The sequence below is a fragment of the Pituophis catenifer genome, unplaced genomic scaffold (genome assembly GCF_029215685.1).
Source record: "Pituophis catenifer annectens isolate HBS135680 unplaced genomic scaffold, rPitCat1.0.hap2 SCAF_20, whole genome shotgun sequence".
Classification (NCBI taxonomy): domain Eukaryota; kingdom Metazoa; phylum Chordata; class Lepidosauria; order Squamata; family Colubridae; genus Pituophis; species Pituophis catenifer.
The window spans coordinates 458,330-479,827 of record NW_027256900.1 but is presented as its reverse complement, the minus strand read 5'-3'; the positions used below and the strand labels follow the sequence as shown (position 1 = coordinate 479,827).

General features: G+C 40.9%; 1 protein-coding gene across 1 annotated transcript in view; it reads right to left on the bottom strand.

The window, feature by feature from the left end:
* Positions 1 to 306: 306 nt before the first annotated feature.
* Positions 307 to 21,498, bottom strand: part of LOC139326249 (vomeronasal type-2 receptor 26-like) — an 85,218-nt gene continuing 64,026 nt past the window's right edge. Inside the window, exons 6-8 of the mRNA XM_070956404.1 lie at positions 9,937 to 10,149; positions 3,289 to 3,415; positions 307 to 1,217 (exon numbers count right to left, since the gene is read on the bottom strand). Of these exons, the coding sequence (XP_070812505.1) occupies positions 307 to 1,217; positions 3,289 to 3,415; positions 9,937 to 10,149 (1,251 nt within the window). The remainder of the gene's footprint in view (positions 1,218 to 3,288; positions 3,416 to 9,936; positions 10,150 to 21,498) is intronic.

Genomic DNA, 21,498 nt, shown 5'->3' with positions numbered 1-21,498 from the left:
CAATCTTCCACACACCCTTTATTTCTTTCAAGAAAAATAGTTGGCCCCCTCATGCATGGAGAAGAGCTTGGACCATTTTCTATGTTTGAACTGTGGAAAATGTTAAAAGTTGAAATTCCTGTCTCACATTTACACGTTTCTTCTGGCTGTAAGCTGCTCCTTTGTGAAGAATTCAATAATTTCCAAATTTGAAACATATAAATATGATTTTCTTTGACTCCTGCATACTATCTAAATGGAAAGAATATCTCCTTTCAAATAAAAGAAATTTTAACAATTCTTCCAATATCATAATGATGTTATATCTCATGTTTTTACGTTTGTTCTGGCTGTGAGCTGCTCCTTTGTGTTGAGGTCTGGCCTCACAAGAATAATGTAGCACTTGGGGATGAAGATGCAGCCCAGCAGACCAGCACTGGAGGCCAGGATGGAGAAGACCTGCACAGCCACCATGGATTTCCCTTTGGTGCTCAGGTAGGTGGGCACAAAAGTCACCCAGACACTGCAGAAGACCAGCATGCTGAAGGTGATCAGCTTGGCTTCGTTGAAGGCCCCAGGCAGGTTCCTGGCCAGGAAAGCCACCGTGAAGCAGATGGCAGCCAGGAAGCCCATGTAGCTGAGGGTGACGTAGAACATGACAACGGCCCCTTCGTTGCATTGCAGGATGATCTCTCCAGGCTGGGAGTGGAGGTCAGAGTCAGGGAAGGGGGCAGAAACTCCCAGCCAGATGGAGCAGATGATAATTTGGATAGCGGAACAAGAGAGGATGATGGAGTTGGCCAAGCTCTTCCCCAACCATCTCTTCACTCGGTTTCCTGGTTTTGTGGCCAGGAAGGCCAGCACCACTGTGATGGTTTTGGCCAAGACAGAAGAAACGGCAACTGAGAAGATGATGCTGAAAACCATTTGTCGGAGAAGGCAGGTGGCTTTCCTTGGTTGACCAATGAAGAGAGAAGGAGACAAGAAGCAAAGCAGGAGGGAGACCAGGAGGATGTAGGAGAGGTCCCGGTTGTTGGCTTTGACAAGGGGAGTTTCTCTGTATTTCATGAAGATGATAAAAATAAAGCCTGAGTTTAGGAACAAGAGTAGAGCAAAAGAGACCAGAATGATGCCCAGATGTTCTTCATAAGACAGGAAGGTTATAACTTTGGGGATACAGTGAACTCTTTCCTCATTTGGGTATTTATCATCTGGACACTTGGTGCATTTTTCTGTATCTGAGAAAGCAAAAAAGCAATATATCTTGAATATTCTGTTCTTTTCTCTTTCAAGAAAAACCTTTGGATAACAGCTGATTTTCCAAGAAGTATTTATTAAAGATTTCATTAAAAAGAGTATGTCAGGTGTGCTTCCTTCAAAATCCAGGAAAGAATGAGCCAAACTCCATTATTTATAGAGTAATGTACTTTTACTAGAAAATGAAGTGAACACTACCAAAGAAAAGCTGAAACTGAAGCAATAGGCGCGAACGTTGCATATAGAAAGCATCCCCTCCCACTGTCCATCATCAACCACCCAATCCAAAGGTCTCCCAGAGGTCAGGTGGAAGCACGTCTGGCATCGTCATCAATCAGGAACGCGATGTCGGTTGACCCGATAGCCACTTTGGAGATTAGATTTCGTTTCTTCAAAAATCCTGCAGCACGCTTCCCCCGCCCCCCACGCTCTCTAATTCTCTCCCGCCCATTTCTATGGCAGCCAAAGCAGTAAAGGCGGAGGCTGACAGAGTATAAGAAAGGTTTTTTAAAAAAATGTAGCCAGATATATTAAATTGAGTGAAATTCTAGGGTGTTATTTCAAGTGTAATGTGTAGAATCTTCATAGGAACCTACACTATTAGAGGTAAATAATGAAATAATGAAAAATAATATTGCTTAACGCATTGTAAGCTGCCCTGAGTCTCCGGAGAAAGGCGGCATATAAATCAAATTAAAAAAAAAATCATATAATCTTTTTAGGCAAACATCCTGAGTCCTGCCACATGGCAGTTAATATCCTGGACTTGAAGGATATCTACAGTATCTTGTAACATCTGGAAGCAACCTGGAATTAAGGAGAAACTTCCTGTCAGTGAGAGCAATTAACCAGTGGAACAGCTGGCCTCCAGAAGTTGTGGGTGCTTCAACATTGGAGGTTTTTAAGAAGAGACTGGACAGTCACTTGTCTGAAATGGTATAGGGTCTCCTGCTTGAACAGGGGGCTGGACTAGAAGACCTCCAAAGTTCCTTCTACTCTATTCTGATTGATTGATTGATTGATTGATTGACTGATTGATTGATTGATCTATATGGCAGACAATTTGTGTAATGAGTTCCCCCCATAACTATCCACAGCATCAGATTACGGACCAGTGACACCTTCTCAGTGATCCTCAAGGGGAGGATCCAATATACAGTTGATTGCAAGGTCTTTAAGAAGGTGGACCTAAAACAATTTTATTTATTTATTTATTTATTTATTTATTTATTTATTTATTTATTTATTTATTTATTTATTTATTATTGAATTTCTATACCGCCCTTCTCCCTGAGGACTCAGGGCGGTGTACAGCCAAAATTAAAAAACATGCAGGACAAATATTAAAAAACAATTAAAAGATATATAAATTTGGCCCAATTAAAACTCATTACCAATTAAAACGTTTAAAACATTTAAAAACAGTTAAAAATTTCATCTTAAGCCAGCCCGGCTTGCTTGAAAAAATGGGTTTTAAGGGCATGACGGAAGTCATTGAAGTCCTGGATTCTCCTTATCTCTGGGGGGAGCTGATTCCAGAGGGTAGGTGCCCCCACAGAGAAGGCCCTCCCACTGGGGGTCACCAGCCTACACTATCTGGCTGATGGCACCCTGAGGAGGCCCTCTCTGTGGGAGTGCACGGGTCGATGGGAGGTCGTCAGTAGCAGCAGGCGGTCTCGAAGATATTCATCTGCCCACTGACCCGGACGTCATCATAGGCGATCTGCACATGTGCAGAAGTGCGCACGCTCCCATTGTGAACCGGTGGTAAAGGTATTCAGAACCCACCCGTGATATCCAAACTAAAAGGCATAAGAGATATTTTCTCTGCTGTTAGTAAAGATTTCCCAGTTGGCCACCCCGTCCTCCCATCTCTTCCCAGCCCCTCCTTCCAAGCCTTTTTGGTTTACTTCCATTTAGATGAGAAATTGTGCAGGTTAAAAATAAAAAACCCAGGTGAGCTTCAATCTGTCTTTTAACTTGCACTTTCATGAAAATGTTCTGGATGGATCCAGTTCCACAAAGCCTCCCATTTTCCTCAGTGTGACCCACCTTCCTGAGTGGAGAAGGTCCCCTCCGGACAAGGAACGCAGTCATAGCAGCAAACTGGCTCTCCTTCTCGAGCCCTCTTGACAAATCCAGGATGACAACTTTCCACACACTTGGACTGAGGCAGGGACTGAGCAGAAAAACAAGGAATGGCAAAGAAAATATGTTAGGACTCTCCGTCCATGGAAAATGGAGGGAGAAATGGATGGAGACAAGTAGCCTCTGGTCTTCATTGAGGTAAATATGAAACCTCTGACTACTTCGAAACAGATGCAGGAGGTATAACAACTGGCAGATTCTTGATGTAGTTCCTCTCTTTTGAGTATGCAATTTAAAATTACAATAAAGTACTTTTCTATTTAATGTAGTCTAGAGGGATGGAATTGAAAAAAGATTTAAATATGATGATATATTCTTATTAAAACTGATAATGAAGTTTACAGTAAAAGATATAGGAAATTTTATTCTATTAGGTTTTTTAATATGAAATTAAACTGCAATGAAGAAAGAAACCTCTGTCAGTAAAGTATATCACCACATCTCTGGGCAATTTTCTTTGTCTAGCTACCCATGAGTTCACTCTGTAAATTTTGTCTATTTTATAGACCACATCTGCTGGATCAATTTTTAGCAATACAGCCAGGGCATCAGAACAAATCTATCTCAAATCTTGCCTATCATTCTCTTTTATTCCTCGAAGCCTAATAGCGAATTCCATGGATCGAAACTTTATCATTGTAATTTCATTTTCAACTCTCTGCACTTTATTATCCACATCAGCAATTTTAAAATCAGTATCCTTCATTTTAACATTAACTTCTGATTTAAATTCTTCCAATTTGGAATCCACTTTAGTAATGGTTTCTGCCAAATCAGAAACCACATTTGACAATTTATCAGACACCTTATCATAATTCTCTTTCATTGCCTCTTTAAATTCATTAATTTCCTTCTTCATTTCCTGTTGTGATTTTTGAAATTTATCATCCAGAGCCTGGGTAATAAAATCTTTTAAACTTTGAACATCAAAGTCCTTTCCCTCACTCTGCTGACTGGGAGGGGGCTGCTGTTCCGGTTTGTGAGTGGGAGATCCCTCCCCTGCAACCTTTCCTTCCTGTTTCTTTGAAGCCATTCTGCCACGTAAATTAACTTTTCTGAAAAAAGGAATTTTTTTTTTCCTTTGCACCTCCACAAAGTCCTTTGAAAAAGTCCCCCAGATTTAATCAAATTAAAAATTAAATAAGCTGAAGCAAGCTCAGGTTTATTTTAAAAGGAATTTTTCTTCCACTCTTCTCTGTTCGCTTGCTACAAGCAGTGCTACAATGTAACTTATTGAAATAGCTTTGCGAGATCACTCTCCCTTTCAGCTCGTTAACGCTGGAACGGCGCCATTTTTTCAAGCCGTTTCCGCTCGTTCTAGCTTTTTCCCAAATCAGAAGTTCTAAAGAAGAGAAATACTTGCAGTTTCTTGGTTTAGGGGTTGAGGTTGTTTTGTAGCAAAGTTATTTTCCCATCAGTTTAAATGTTTGCTGCAGCTGGCTTGCTCTGACAAGCAGAGTCGTCCCACGCCGTCCGGAGTCTCCGCAAGTTGAAAGGGAGCTGCGCCCGTTTCCTCCCCAGTAGCAGACTTCTGGGGGTTCACGGGGGCTCGACCTGCCTCTTGCTTCACTCTTCTCCTCAAATCCTCAGGATTTTGGAGTTTTCAAGCCGCTCCCCTCACTCGGAGCGGCTCTACAGGCGGCGGGGCTGGCGGTCCTTCAAAAGCGACCATCTTCGCCGGTGGCAGACTTTACTTTACTGACAGAAGAATAAGAAATGATATTTTGCAAAGATCCTTTCTTTCCTCTGTGCAAGTGGAGGGAGCTCAAATTGGAGTTTACAAGGAATTACCACCTAAGATGTTAAAAGACCGAAAAGAGTATAGGTTTTTAGTGAATGAATTGCAAAAGCAAGAAATACCATTTCGGTGGGATGCCCCAACTGGTATAATTTTGAAATATAATGGAGAGAGACACCGATTGAATACTTTTCAGAAGGCGGAATATTTTTATTATAATATTCTTAAAGAAAGATCATCATCCCCACGTACATCTACATTGTTGGAGATAAAAAGTGATAAGGAAAAGCAACCTCAGCATGAGAGGGAACAACAGTCCAAGCAGATGGAATTAGTGGAAATGCAGGGTGCTGTAGGAGGAGGAGGCCTTATGGAGGAATCCCTGTTAGAACCTTCCCCAATTCTGTCAACAAGAGATGCTGCTTTGGATCTAGCTCGGATGCCTGAAGTTAAAGACTAGCGTATAACTCGTGCAATTTCCAAGCAAATAAAAGAAAAACAACAACAAGAAAGTCAATATAAAAGGGGAGCTAAAAGCACCACACAAAGTGAAGCCATGGGGGGAGCAAGGCCGAAGACCTCAGAAGAAGCTAGGCAAGGCAGCTCATCGCTTCAGAAAGGTCAAGATGACAATTAGGCTCTTATCTTGGAATGTTAACGGATTAAATTCACCACAAAAAAGGAAGAAGTTATTTACATATCGGAGACAATTTAATAATGACATAATTTGTCTACAAGAAACTCATATTCGAACTCAAGATCACAAATACCTGATAAACTCTAAATTAGGAACACATTTTATAGCTTCAACCTCGGAAAAAAAGAATGGTGTGGTTATTTATGTAAATAAAAGATTGTCCGCTAAAATTATAGAAGCAGATGAAGGTGGTAGGTTTATCGCAATTAAATTGCACACAGCAAATGGCCAAATTCTTTTGATTGGAATTTATGCTCCGAACCAACAACAGGATCATTTTTATAAGACTACATAATAAAATATTGCAATGGGATTACAGATCTATTTTAATAATGGGAGATTGGAATGGAGTAATTGATTCTAAACTAGATAAGAAGAGTTTGGCGAAATTAAGGATTAGACTACCACAGACCTTTTTTGATATGAAAGAAGATTTGGAATTAAAAGATATCTGGAGAATTCATAACCCAAAAGAACTGGACTATACTTTTTTCTCTGATAGACATAGATCTTTTTCCAGGATTGACTTTATCTTGTTATCAGATGATTTACTTGTTAAAACAAAAAGAACAAAGATATTTCCAAGAACTTTAACTGATCATAGTTCTGTATGGATAGAAATTGAGATGGGAAAGACTGAGAGAAGGTCATGGAGATTAAATGAAAATTTGTTCAGATATGAAAAAAATATAACAGAACTTAAAAAACAGATGAAAGAATTTTTTGAAATGAACTTGAATAAGGGTACCCCAATTGAAATTGTTTGGGATGCGAGCAAAGCGTATATGAGAGGGGTACTCATTTATATGAACTCTAAACATAAACAGAACCGACAAAAGAAAAGACTCGAATTGGAAGCAGAAATAAAGAATAAGGAACAGTTACTCATTAAAAACCCAACAGATGAAAGAATACGTGGTGCTATAAAACTTTTGAAAGATCAATTTCAAATGTTCTTGGCGGAGCAAGCTGCAACAAATCTACAATATGCGAAGCATAATACGTTTTGTAATGCTAACAAACCGGGGAGATGGTTGGCTTACACCTTAAGGAAGAAGCAGAGTATACGGACTATTGAGAGTATTGATATTGGAGGGAAAGAAATTTCTCAACAAAAACTGATTAAAGAAGTCTTTGTAGATTACTATGCTAAATTATATGCTAAAGATGATATACAGAATGGACTTATAGAAAAATATTTAGAAGAGAAAAGAGTCTCAAAAATTACTAGCCAACAAAAAGAAAGAATGAATTACCCTATAACAGTCGAGGAAATAATCGCAGCAATTAAACAATTGAAAACAGCTAAAGCTCCTGGAACAGATGGATTGACTGCAGTGTATTATAAAACTTTACAAGCGGAACAACTTAGAGATTTATTTTGCAATATACAACAAGGGGGTAAAATACCCCCATCATGGAAATCAGCATATATTACTTTGATACCAAAAGAACAAGTAGGTCCTAAAAAACCGGAAAATTACAGACCAATATCTCTTTTAAATAATGATTATAAAATTTATGCAAAAGTATTAGCCAACAGATTGATGCCAGTAATTCAAGAGGTGATTCATGATGACCAAGCGGGATTTATAGAGGGCAGATACATGAAGGACAATGTAAGGCAAGTTATAGATTTATTGGAATATCTTGAGAAGAATAAACAGATCTCTGCAGTGCTGGTTTTTTTGGATGCGGAGAAGGCCTTTGATAGAGTGGACTGGAATTTTCTACTAAAGACTTTAAGAAAAATGGGATTTGGAGACCAATTTATACAGGCGGTCTCAGCAATTTACCAAGAGCAAAAGGCACAGATTATTATTAATGGAAGTTTGACATCAGAGTTTAATATTGAAAAAGGGACCAGACAAGGCTGTCCGTTATCCCCATTGTTATTTATTTTAACACTAGAAGTCTTGTTGAATACAATACGGGATTCGAATAACTTGAAAGGTATAGTGATAAGGCAAGAGGATTACAGAATAAGGGCATTTGCAGATGATCTGGTTGTTACCCTAACACAGCCGATGGAATCAATAATCCAGATGAAAGACATTATACAAGATTATGGTACAGTATCAGGTTTTAGATTGAATCAGAAAAAAACTAAGATGATAGTTAAAAATATGACACAAGATCGACGACATAAACTTGAAAACAAGGCAGGTTTTGAGATCGTACCAAAGGTTAAATATCTAGGAGTTCAGGTTGCAGAATCAAATATTAAATTGTTTCAAAATAACTACGAAGTACTGTGGTGAGTTGTACAGAAAGATATGGAGACGTGGAAAAAACTGCAGCTGTCTTTACTTGGGAGAATAGCAGCAGTTAAGATGAACATTTTGCCAAGATTTCTTTTTTTGTTTCAAATGATTCCGGTGCTTAAAAGTGATAAACAACTGAAAGTCTGGCAAACTGGAGTGAATAAGTTTGTCTGGAACGAGAAAAAACCGAGAGTGAAATTGAAAATTATGCAAGATGTTCCAGAAAGGGGAGGTCTTAAACTTCCAAACCTACAGTTATATTATGAAGCAGCAGCTTTGACTCAAGCAAGCGATTGGTTTGGAAGGAAAAAGACTGGAATACTGAATATAGAAAGTTTTGATCTTGAATTTGGATGGCATACTTACTTATTTTATGACAACAAAGTGGATAAAGTATTCAAAAGCCATATACTTAGAGATTCTTTGATGAGAGTTTGGAAGAAGCACCGATTCAAATGGGATTATAAAATACCGCTATGGCTGGATCTTGGTCATATTATGTGGAATACAAATATAATGTCACTCGGGGGGTTTTTATACAAAGAGGTTCTTTTTACAGATGCGGGCAGATGGCAGTTGAAGACATTACAGACACTGTTGGATGAAGGGATTAACTTAACTTGGTTTCAATATAATCAATTACAATTGAGATGGAAAGAGGACCAAAAAACTGGTATTATGTTGCACGAGGAAGAACTGGTTAGACATATAAAAGAGAAAGGTCCAATGCATATTAAAAGGCTTTATAATGTTTTGTTAGAAAGGGATTCAGAAACTGAATTAGTTAAAGATTGTATGATTAAGTGGGCACAAAATTTTGAAGAACCAGTGATGTTGGAAACATGGGAAAAAATTTGGGTTCAGAATGTTAAATTTACACAGTCGCAGAATTTGAGGGAAAACTTTTACAAAATGTTTTATAGATGGCATTTAGATCCTAAGAAATTGTCGTGTATGTACCCTAATGTTCAGCCAAAATGTTGGAGGTGTGATTGTACAGATGCTACATATTATCATATTTGGTGGACCTGTAAGAAAGTTAAGGCTTTTTGGATAAAAATCTGGTGGGTCATGCAGAATGTTTTAAAGAAAAAAATTCAATTTTCTCCACAATTGTTTCTATTGGGTATAGCTAAGGGTTTTACAGTGGATGAAACAAAGTTGATTTTGTATATGATTACAGCAGTGAGATTGTTGATAGGCAAATATTGGAAAAATAAAGCTTTGCCCACTGTAGAAGAATGGACTTTGAAGATGGCCAGTTTCGCTGAGATGGCGAAGATTTCAGCATACTTAAAAGATCGCTCACAAGAGACTTATGAATGTGAATGGAAAAAGTGGATAGCTTATGTGCAGAACAAATATCAAACTAGGAAGTATCAAATAGCTTTTCATTGATAGTATTATATTATATTAAGATAGAAATATTTGAACTATGTGAAGATGAAAAATGATATGGGGGTTGGGGGGTTCAAGGTTTTTATATAAAGGGGATAATGATGGGGTATATTCTATGGAAGTCCGGGGGGGAGGGGAGGGTTAGGGGGGGTTAGGGAGGGGGGGTTGGGGAGTTTGGGGTGGGTTAGGGGGGTGAAAATGGGGTGAAAATGTAATTGTAAAACTTTTACAATAAAAAAAGAAAGAAAGAAAGAAAGAAACCTCTGACCAGTAAGATCTTGAAAGGTTTCCATAAAACATGGCAAAGTCACTCCACTTAGGTCCCGTCTCTTGAAGAACTTCCATGAGATGACACCACCTGGCATGGGAGGCCAACCACCCTGGAGACTCTAGACTTTGCCCATTTGAAATGGGACCTTTGGAAAACAGAGAAAAGACACCAACATTTCTCTCACCTTATTGAGCAACTTTAGCTGTGAAAGAGCCTCTTGGTTGATAGTAAGTCTCTGTCTTTCAAAATACGCCAGAATCTCTTCTGTGACATCCTTCTTGGGGAGAACCAAGAAGCTGTCAATGCTCAGATCTGCTGTTATCTCTCCATTTTGGTCCAAGTACAGTTTTCTTTGAGAAATATTCCAAAATTCGTTCTTCTCCAGAAAGGGATGAAACTAGAATGGGAACACCAAGGAATTTGAAAAACAGGGAACTTTGCTTCTTATCCCACATTGAAACTTTGTTCTACAATTGTCTCATCTCCAAATATGCTTAATTAGGATACAAATACTGCCATCATCTTCATAATTGAATGAAAAAGTTTGAGAAAGATTTATCAATCATATACTGACAAAATATAGAGATAATTGACACAATTGGTCAATTATAGGGAACATTCTAGAGCAGATGACAAATAAAACGAACAGAGGAAAAAACAGATTATTCACAAACTCTTTGAAAACAATAGGTTGATTCCCAGAAAGCATGGGATTATCCAGAAGAAAGTTGTAAGGCTAATCTTCTACCTGGTCATCCTGATGGAAAACAAATCCAGATGTGCTAATTCTAATTAATTGTAATGCAACATTAATAAAATGTTGCAGATCTCAAAGAACAAATCTCCCACCAACTCTTTTCTCAGCCTGAAAAGTTAGCCAGGATCCTTTCTGAGTTTCTTTCTCTCCCATTATGCAGCTGCAGGATTCTCCCCTCTTCTCTGATCCTTCCCTAGGCAGCCTCTCTTCCCCTCATCCAAAAAGTCATTCTCACACATCATCACACTTCCTAAATAGATTATGGGAACTCTGGTGGTATCAATGGATTTCAGTAAAGGACTCACAAACAAGTGTGTGATGTGATTAGAAACCTGAGGCCTGGATAATAAGTGGATAAAAACTGTCTTCAAAATGATACTGAAATAGTTTTTAACCCTTTTTAATCTTTCCTATGAAACCTGAAGGTGATGAATAAGGGGGATAACTGTTGCGTATATGGTGAGGAGAAACAAAGAGAAGAAGGAACAGTGAATGTCAACATTGGAGAAGCTGAAAAAATTAGAATTATCACTTCAGAAAGATCCCCAAAACAGGGAAATCAGAAAGGAAATGGAGTTAATGAAACATAAAATTAATATACTAGAACAGGAAGAAATGATAAGGAATAGAAAATTGGCAAAACAAAACTATTTTGAATCAGCAAATAAACCAGGGAGATGGCTCGGCCACAAATTGAAAAAAGAAAAAGCTAAAAAATTGGTACAATATTTACGAGACGAGCAAGGAAATTTGCTCCATTGAATTGAGGGGAAAAAATATTATTCAAAATTATTTTCAAATACTGTATAGTCAAGAAAACATTAAAGAAGAAAATATTATAAATTACCTACAGGAGAGGAACCTGCCAAGTATAACAGATGAAGATAGGGAAATGTTGAATGGGGAAATTACATTAACAGAGTTAAGAGAGGCAATTAAAAAACAGAAAAATAACAAAACACCAGGGACAGATGGAATTCCGGCGGAAGTATATAAAAAATTTCAGGAAGTTTTGGAAGAAATTATGTTGGATATATATAACAAGGTATTAGAGAAATCCGAAATGCCAAATTCATGGATGGAGGCATATATAGCATTAATTCCAAAGGAAAGTACAGACAATCAATTCATTCAAAACTATAGGCCAATCTCACTGTTAAATGCCGACTACAAAATCCTGGCAACAATAGCAGAAAGACTAAAAAAGATATTAAATAAAATAATTCATTGGGATCAAAACGGGTTTTTACCCAAATGACAAATTAAGAACAATACACGGATTATCATGAATATTCTAGAATACTATGAGGCTCATCCAGAAAAACAATTGGCAGTAATAATGATAGATGCACAAAAGGCGTTTGACAACTTGAATTGGCGGTTTTTAATTGTCAAGTATTTGCAAGCCATTAATTGGGATGAAATTTGGTGAAAAATTTATAGAAATGATGAAGACAATTTATTCTAAGCAAACAGAAAAATTATGGTCAGTGGAGATCTTACAGAAAAAGTCGATATAAACAAAGAGCTTAGACAAGGCTGTCCATTGTCCCCCCTCTTATCCATCCTTTCATTGGAAATATTATTGGCACAGGTAAGGGGAAGTAAGGAAATAAAAGGGTTAAAAATTAAAAGAGGAGAATACAAAACACGGGCCTTTGCAGATGACATGGCATTTATATTAGAAGACCCTTTGGAAACGGGAGAGAAACTCCTACTAGAAATAGAGAAATTGGGAATAGTAGCAGGCCTGAAAATAAATAAAAACAAAACAAAGATAATTACCAAGAATATCTATAGATATTATTACAGATGCCGGTATCGGAAAGCTGTAAAAATGTAACAAGGATGTTAAAGATATAAATGTTGAATAAAAATTAATTTTAAAACAAAAAACAAAAACAAAATGCCATGGTATCTACTCTTTGGAACCATTATTTCCTGAGTAATTGAATTGGACAGATCTGTTGAGATGGTTCCCCTCCTTCTCTCGATTCCTCCTCCAAAGGATCTCAGATTAATGGATCCATATTGGGACCCCCATACCTGCCACGGCTGCAGCCTTGGAGACCCCAAACTCTTTTCTCCCTCCTTCCTTCTCCTCAATCTGGAGGAATAAGCGGCATTCAAGGCCTGGGCCAGAGTCTTTATGAGACTGTAATACTGATAGTCATTTGGGACCCAGATCCTGTCCCTTTTCTTCTGGGTCCCCAGTGGGGCTTTCTGGGTGCATCTTCTGCGGCCTTTGACAGAAAAAACGTTCTTTGAAAGAGAACAGCGGAAATAAGGATCTTGAAACTTTTCTTCCACAAAGAAATTGGGTTTATAGGCAGAATCCCTTGGCCTTTTTTTTAACAGATAACCAAAGTTCCAAATACTATGGATGTATTTGAGAAGTCTACGCTTGTTCATTTGATACCCTGCAAAATTTGTGAGGATCCAGACTTTCCCTTCAATGGGTCCTGGCAGACGCATAAATGTCAAATGGAAAGGAAGAATTCTGCCCCAAATGGAATCAAGTTCCATGAAATGAACAAAGACGTTGACTTGTCTCCACTCAGAGAGGGAATCCCTGAGGGCTGTTGTGTATCCATTTGTTGAGAACAGTTGTGATATAACAACACAAATTCCACTCCTGACAAGCACAGGAGGAAAAATCCTCATGAAATTCTCTCCATTTTCTGTGACTGAAGCAAAGAGACCAATCAGGGTCCATCTGAAATGGAGGAGCAGGAGGACAATTGCTGGGTAGTTGAATCCTTCTTTGGGCTCCACCTGGTGAAAAAAGGGGAATTGACTTTTATCACTCAGAGCCTCTGAAACAATCTCATGACTGATCTGAAAAAGCAATGAAGAATGCTGTGTTACATTTGGGATCAGATCAAGTCCAAAATATTAGATTTTAATAAATCCAACCTGATTCTCATGAATGTATTAGAATAGTTTGTTAATCAGACATTGTTTAAAATATTAAAGACAGAATATTAGCAAGATTGTATCATAATAATGGAAAATAATAAGCAAATTAAAAAACAATAAAAATGTAAATCATATTACTGTATCACCCCTACAATTAATCACAATTAGATTAACACGTGCAAATGCCAACTGGAGTATTCTATTCCAATAAAGGGCTTATTATAAATTTCGAAGATTGCTGCATCTTTTTTTGCTTCTCTATCTCAGATTCTTTCTGGAGGAAATTTTTTAACTTCTTTCTCCAGTTATACAAGAAACAGGCAGACCTCAAAGACTAATAAGATTTGTCAGTTGCATAATCCAAGTTTGGTCTTTAATTGAACTTTTCTCTGTTCCAACAGCTACAATTTTCAGAGACTCTCAGTTCCCATAGATTAAATTTTGTGCCAATGCTCATATTTTCTGAATTTAGACAAAGGAGAAATTGTGTAAATTCCCAAATCAGCTCTGAGGGCAGCAGCTGGAGTCCTTTTACCCACCCCAAGATCCTCCTCAGAGGCTGAGATGGGGTTGGTTCTGCTGGTGGTTTCTCTCTGAAGCCCCAAACATCAGATTGATGTAAGAACATGGGGGAAAACTGGGCCTCGTATACTTTAATCATTGGGGCTGAGGAAGCTGGAGAGCTGTGAAGTTTTCATTTAAGCACCACTTTCACTCCTGAACTTGCTTCATAAATTATCAGATAATTATTAAGACAAAACAATCCAAGTCTATACAATCCAATGTGTAAGTATGAGAATATCACATTATCTGTATAAATCAGTGTATTCCAATAGGAATTTGGCAGGCTAAACGTGTGTATATAACAGAACCTATAACAAAATAAAAGGGTTGGAAGGGACCTTGGAGGTCTTCTAGTCCAACCCCCTGTTCAAGCAGGAAACCAGGCATAATAGCATTAACTGTGAGAGGGATCCTGGAGTCTTAGTGGACAACCAATTAAATATGAGTCAAGAGTGTGCAGCGGCAGCCAAAAAAGCCAATGGAATCCTAAATTGCATTAACAGAGGGATACAATCAATATCAAGAGAGGTACTAATACCACCCTATAAAGCCTTAGTAAGACCACACCTAGAATTCTGCATCCAGTTTTGGTCACCACACTATAAAAAAGATGTTGAGACTCTAGAAAAAGTGCAGAGAAGAGCAACCAAGAGGATTAGGGGACTGGAGCAGGGGTGGGTTCTAAATATTTTTACTATTGGTTCTGTGGGCGTGGCTTATTTTGTGGGCGTGGCTTGGGGGGGTCATGTGACTGGGTGGGCGTGGCTATCTGGTCATGTGACCGGGTGGCCATGGCTATGTGTATAGGGACTACTCAGAAAAAAGTCTACTACGCTGAAAAAAGTCATTTCTGACAGGTCCTCGCACTTTTGACTGGTCCTCACACCTATGACCATCCTCACATTTATGCCCGTGCAGCATTCTTAACAACCATGTCATTCATTTCACAACTGCTTCTCTTCACCATGGTGACAAGATAGGGCAAAAAACATAACATGTAAGGACAGTCGTAAGTTCGAGGACTGGTCAAAAGTGCGAAGACCAGTCAAAAATAACTTTTTCAGCCCTCTGAGTAATGCATATGCACAAAAGAATACAGCAATAGAGAGGGATGAAGGAAGGAGAAGAGAGATGGAAGAAGGAAGGAGAGAGAGGGAAGGAAGAGAAGGGAGGAAGGAAGGGAAGGGAAATTAGAGTAGGAGGGAGGGTAAGAGAGGGAGGAAGAGAGGAGGAGAAGGAGAAAGGAAGAGGAAGTAGGGAGGAGAAGAAGAGTGGGGGAAGAGAAAGTAAGAAGGAAAGAAAAGAGAGAGGTGGTAGGTTTGAGGAGAAAAATTGCTGTACAATAAAAAAGATGAAAGGTGTTGTAGCGCGGGAATAACGAGAGGCACAAGCAGGCTAGTGACAACAGCTTTTTACTTCAGCGTGAGACTTCAGCAAAGGAATACAGGCAACAGCCCTCTTTATATACTTTTCAGGGGCAACCGTTAACCAATCACAATTCACAGAGCATTTGAATTTCCCACACAAAATAGATACATACAAAACACCCCTCCACTCCCAGAAGGCACTTATCCTATCTATTTACATATTTACATACAAAATCACGCAGGTGACCAGGGCGTGTCTTTACTCTGGTTGACCTGCGCAGTTCAGTTGCTGGAGAGGCGTCGAGCCAGTCAGAGGGACCTCCCGTCTCTCCTGGCTCCGCCAATGGAACCTCCTGGATTTCTCCAGAGGTGGGGTTATCCCCGGCTGGGAGTGTCGGCTCGCTGGGGCGGTGCTGGAACTCTGGCTTGCCTGATAAGTATTCCGGCTTACTCGGGCTTGAGATAGCTCTTTCAGGGAAACTTTGGAAGTTAGGATTTACCGTGTTGGGGTTTTCGTAATGCAAACGTTTACGCAATTGGTCTATGTGTCTTCTCCAAATTTTACCATGCCCTACATCTACCGTGTATGATTTTGGACCGGTGATTCCTACGATAATTCCCTCAGGAAATTGGCATAGTTTCTGGCGAATACCGGGGTTCCGATTTGAAATTGTCTTAATCCTCCCCCTTCCCCCTTGTAATTATCTGAGGAGTAATTGGGGTGTAAACGATCAAGAATGCACCTGAGCTTTCGGCCCATTAATAGCTCGGCTGGGCTGCGCCCCGTGGAAGAGAACGGGGTTGCATGTTGTATTGCTAAGAATTGATCTATCCTAGCTTGCCAATCTCCTGCATCAAGCCGGGACAGAGCTTCCTTGGCCGTTCGTACAAATCTCTCTACAAGGCCATTCGAAGCCGGATGAAAAGGAGCAGATAATGTGTGTTGTATGCCTAATTCGGCCAGATATCCCTTGAATTGGGTTGCTGTGAATTGGGGCCCATTATCCGAAACCAAGTTTCTGGTAATCCATGAGTTGCAAAAAGTTTCCTGAGGACTTTAATTACGGCCTCAGAAGTTGTCGAGGGCATCAAAGTGATCTCTAGCCACTTAGAAAAGGCATCTACTATTATGAGGAAATTCTGGCCATGGAACGGGCCTGCGAAATCAATATGGATCCTCCCCCATGGTCCGTTTGGTTTTTCCCATTCCCTAACGGGAGCTATAGGGGATCCGGGCGGGACTCCTGGCAGGGCCTGCACTTCCCCACCCACTCAGTGACATCTTGGTCGAGATGTGGCCACCACACATAGCTTCAAGCTAGGCTTTTCATTCGAATAATACCAGGGTGGCCTTCATGCAGCATTTCCAAAACTCTATGCTTTAACCGAGAAGGAATGACCACCCTGTCTCCCCACAGTAAGCAACCCCCCAACATTGACAGTTCATTTTTCTTAGTAAAATACAATTGAAAATCCCCACCGTCCACCTTGGTAGGCCAACCCCGCATTACCCAGCCCATTACAGTGTGCAATACAGAGTCTTTGGCAGAAGCCTTCGCCACTTCGCCAGAAGAAATGGGGCCCGGGGACACTTCCAGAGTCGGGTTTTCTAATATTTCAGGCAAGGGGCATTGGCTGAGGGTTCGGCCCGGTCAGTGGAGCAGTTTGTATGAATATGCAGCCAGGAAAATGGACCATCTAGTCATCCAGGGGGAGAGTGCAGCCGGGGTCGGTTTGTCACCAGCCAAAAGTCCCAAAAGAGGCTGATGGTCTGTAATAAGTTCAAAAGTCTGGCCAAACAAGTACTCGTGAAATTTTTTGACCCCAGTTACAGCCACTAATGCCTCCCTGTCCAGCTGGCTGTAATTTCTTTCTGCACTAGACAAAGTGCGAGAGTAATATGCAATGGGCGCCTCTAGCCCATTCGGTAGTCTATGGCTCAACACAGCGCCCACACCAAAAAGGGACGCGTCGCACACGAGTACGAGCGGCAGTTCAGAGTTGTACTGTATTAAGAAACTGTCCTCGGACAAAAGTCTTTTAACTGCCCTAAATGCAGCCGCTTCTGGTTTGCCCCACACCCAGGGAACGTTTTTTTCCTAAGAGTCTATGCAGAGGCTCTGCAATGGTGGCTTTGTCCTTTAAAAACATTGTGTAAAAATTGAGGAGTCCCAAGAATGCCTGCAGTTCGGACTTCAGTTTGGGAGTGGGCGCATTCTGAATGGCCCTGACTTTGCTTTCCATGGGGTGAATACCCGTTCCGTCAATCCCAAAAATTCTATGGAGGGTACCGCTATCTTGCATTTGGACTTTTTAAGTTTAAGTCCCGCTTCTCTGAACCTGGTTAGGACTTGTCTAACCCTATCCCCAAGCTGTGCCTCGTTCTGGCCACTAATGAGGACGTCGTCGAAATAGGGGACGACTCCTGGGAGGCCTTGTAGAAGGCGCTCCATGGTACTCTGGAAGAGCCCTGGGGCAATGCTAACCCCAAACTGTAGTCTAGTGCATTTAAACGCACCTCTGTGAGTTACTATGGTCTGTGATTCTGCCATAGCGTCATCTACTGACAGCTGCTGGTACGTCTGCGCAAGGTCTAATTTGGCGAATAGCTTGCCAGGGCCCAGGGAATGTAGTAGATGGTGGACGATCGGAACGGGATAGGCGCTCTGTTGCAACGCCTTGTTGATTGTACATTTATAGTCAGAGCAAATTCTAATTGATCCGTCTGATTTTACTGGCGTGACTATTGGAGTTTCCCACTTAGCGTGATCTACGGGAACTAACACCCCCTGTCTGATTAGCTTGTCGAGCTCAGCGTCAATTTTGGGCTTTAAAGCAAATGAAACCCGTCTTGCTTTTAGTCTGATTTGGGCCACGTTGGGGTCTAAATTAAAGGAAATAGGGGTCCCCACGTACTTGCCTAGTGTCTCCTCAAAAACGTCCCGAAATTCGTGAAGGAGGTTTTCTTTGAGTGATGGCCCGCCGATGCTGTGGACGCCCATGAAGCCCATGCCGAGGGCTCGGAACCACGCCATGCCCAGGAGACTTGGTAGCGGCTTGCTGACGATGGTCAGGGGAAGCTCTTTCTGGAACTCGCCATAGGTGACCCGGAACGTGCCCACGCCTTCCACAGGAACTCGGTTTCCTTGGTAGTCGAGGAGGCGAACTCTTTGTCGTGACAGCTGGGTTTTCTGGATCTTTGGCAGGAGCGCCTTGAGTGTAGTCCAGGACATGATGGACAGGGTAGACCCGGTGTTGATTTCCATTTCGCATGGTCTCCCTTCGATTTCTACTTTCGTATAGACTTTCTCTTCATCAGTCGTGCTGGCTTGGCCGATTCTCGTGCTGTAAGTCTCCCGCTTTTGAATCTCACGCCGTTTTCTTGCGCCGTCATCCCTGGTTGGCTGTTTTGAACGTGCCAGTTCTGGTTGGTCACGGTAGTCACGTGGCTTGCGACTACACAGAAATTGAGCTCTACAGACTCTTGCTAGGTGGCCCTTCTTCTCACAACGCCTGCAAATGGCATCTCTGTATTTGCAGGATTGTCTCTCGTGATCCCCGCCACAGCTAGGACAGTTCTCATGGCGGCGGCTTTGTTCGCTTTTTTCTTTTCCGTGTGGAAGACGTCTTTGTCTGACTCTTCCTCCATGCTGGTTTGCGCCTCCTCTCTGTGAACGGGGGCTGTTTTAGGGCCGTCTTTGCTTGGCAGTGGCCGTTGTAGCACTTCAGAAGCCTTTGTGGATGCTTTGTGTGCTCTGGCTTCATCGAGCGCGCCGGCTAACATTAGATCTGGCTTCGCCAAAAGGCGCCTCTGTAAGCGAGTGTCTCTAACGCCACAAATCAATTGCTCGAGTAGCACATCATCCAGATCTCGATAGTCGCAATGTGTTGTGGCTTTTCGAAGGGCGGCCACATATGTGCTGACCAGTTCTCCTTCTCTTTGTACACGTTGCCAGAGCTCGTAGCGCTGTACAAATTTTGAAGGAACTGGAGCGTAGTGGGCTCTCAGGTTTGCTTGAAGAACGTCCCAGGGGACCGTCTGTACTGGGGTTGGCTCGCAGAGGGACTCGGCCATCTCGAATATGTCAGGCCCACAGTGGCTTAAGAATAGGGCTCTTTTTTGGTTCGCGGAGAGCCCTTGCATCTCGCTTGCTTCCAGGGAACATTCGAACCTGGTCAGATACGATCCCCACTTCTCTTGGGTCGGATCGAAGGGTTTTGGCAGAACGTAGGCAGACATTGCCGTGTCTCCGTGTTCGCTCGTCACCCTGGCTGAAACTCAGAGCTCTTTTTGATTTGCTTCTTGTGGCCTCAATCCCACCTTTGTCGCCAATGTTGTAGCATGGGAATAACGAGAGGCACAAGCAAGCAAGTGACAACAGCTCTTTAATTCAGGGCGAGACTTCAGCAAAGGAACACAGGCAACAGCCTTCTTTATATACTTTTCAGGGGCAACCGTTAACCAATCACAATTCACAGAGCATTTGAATTTCCCGCACAAAATAGATACATACACAACAAAAGGGAAGAAAGCCAACCCCAAACAAATATAAAGATATTAAGATAAAGGATGAATTGTTAAACTTTAAAGAATAAAAGAGAACAAATATGAATAAAGAGCAATAATTAGAAACACACATACAAACATACAATGTATTTTCTTTGAACAGAGTATTTGGCCGGTTCACAAATTTAAACAGTGTTTAGTCATTTCAATTAAATTTACAATTTCTATATTTCCTTTTTGCCATATTTATTCCTCATGTATTTTTTTAAAAAACCAATATTACCCTTCATCCTCATCTCTAATCTTAATCAAATTCATTTTTTCCCTTCTATTCTATATTATACCCCTTCTATTTTTATATCCATCTTCACATTGGTTAATTATGTAATTATGTAATACAGTTGTTTAATACAAATTCAACATTTTAATATAAATCAATTAGTTATATAACTATCTTTTTTGTATATTAATCAATATGAATATGAATATTCCAATTATTTCCATGCAATCCAATTTCTTACAAATCAATTAATTATATTTACCAATAATAATAAACCAAATAATTTCCCCCATATATTCCTCCAAACCACAACTTAACCATTCCTGCTTTCAACACAATATACAATTAATCATATCTCAATTATTACAATTCCCTAGTTAAATAGAGCTTTTTTTCTTTTGTGTTTTAAAATCTTGAACTCACCTCTTTTGCCCTAAATTTCCCATTGTTTGCACCTACCTTTTTTGGTGAGGAAAAAGAAAAGAAATCTGCCTCTGCCTAATTTTCCAACCTAACAGCCAACACCCTGCTTTACTTTCAATTTTGTTTTCAGCTTGATTTGCATAAGGAGAAAAAAAAATCTGCTTCCGCAATTTAGCTCTTTGTAGCAAGCAGCTGAGCCCTGCGCAAAACAGCTGAGAGCAAATCAGCTGAGAGTCAGGAGGCCGATCTAATCAATGGGCTAATTAGCCTATGCTGAAGCTGAAAGGAGTTGTTTTTTCTTGCTGTTTGCTTGCAAGGAGGTAACTGCTGTGAGGCACAGGCCAAAGGGTGGGGGCCACCCTACTTGCCACTTAGCGCCCCCCTGCCGCCCCCTTTTGCCTCTAGCGCCCCCCTGCCGCCCCCTTGCCTCTTTTCGCCCCCCCCAAGGCATGGTACCGCCCATTTTGGGAACCACTGGCTTAACTACTTAACTACGGTTCTACCGAAGTAGAATCCCACCACTGGGTCTACCCATTTATTTTTGAAGACACCGGTCTACTCATTTGTCTTCTTTTAACACTGATCAGCTGTAGGGCAGCCCTTTGAAGCCCCGGGGCAAGAGTTTAAACAGTTTTTTCCCTCTAGCATTCAACTGGGACTCAGGAGGCAGCAATAGATTGGGAGTGGGGCCAAATAAAAGGTAAGAATAATGCGGGGGTGGGGGGTGGACGGGTGGGGGGGGAGAACCGGTTCGGTGACATCACATTGTCACCACTACCAGCTCGCGGGAACTGGGCCGAACCGGGAGGAACCCACTACTGGACTGGAGGCTAAAACATACAATGAACGGTTGCAGGAACTGGGCATGGCTGGTCTAGTGAAGAGAAGGACCAGGGGAGATATGATAGCAGTTTTCCAATATTTGAGGG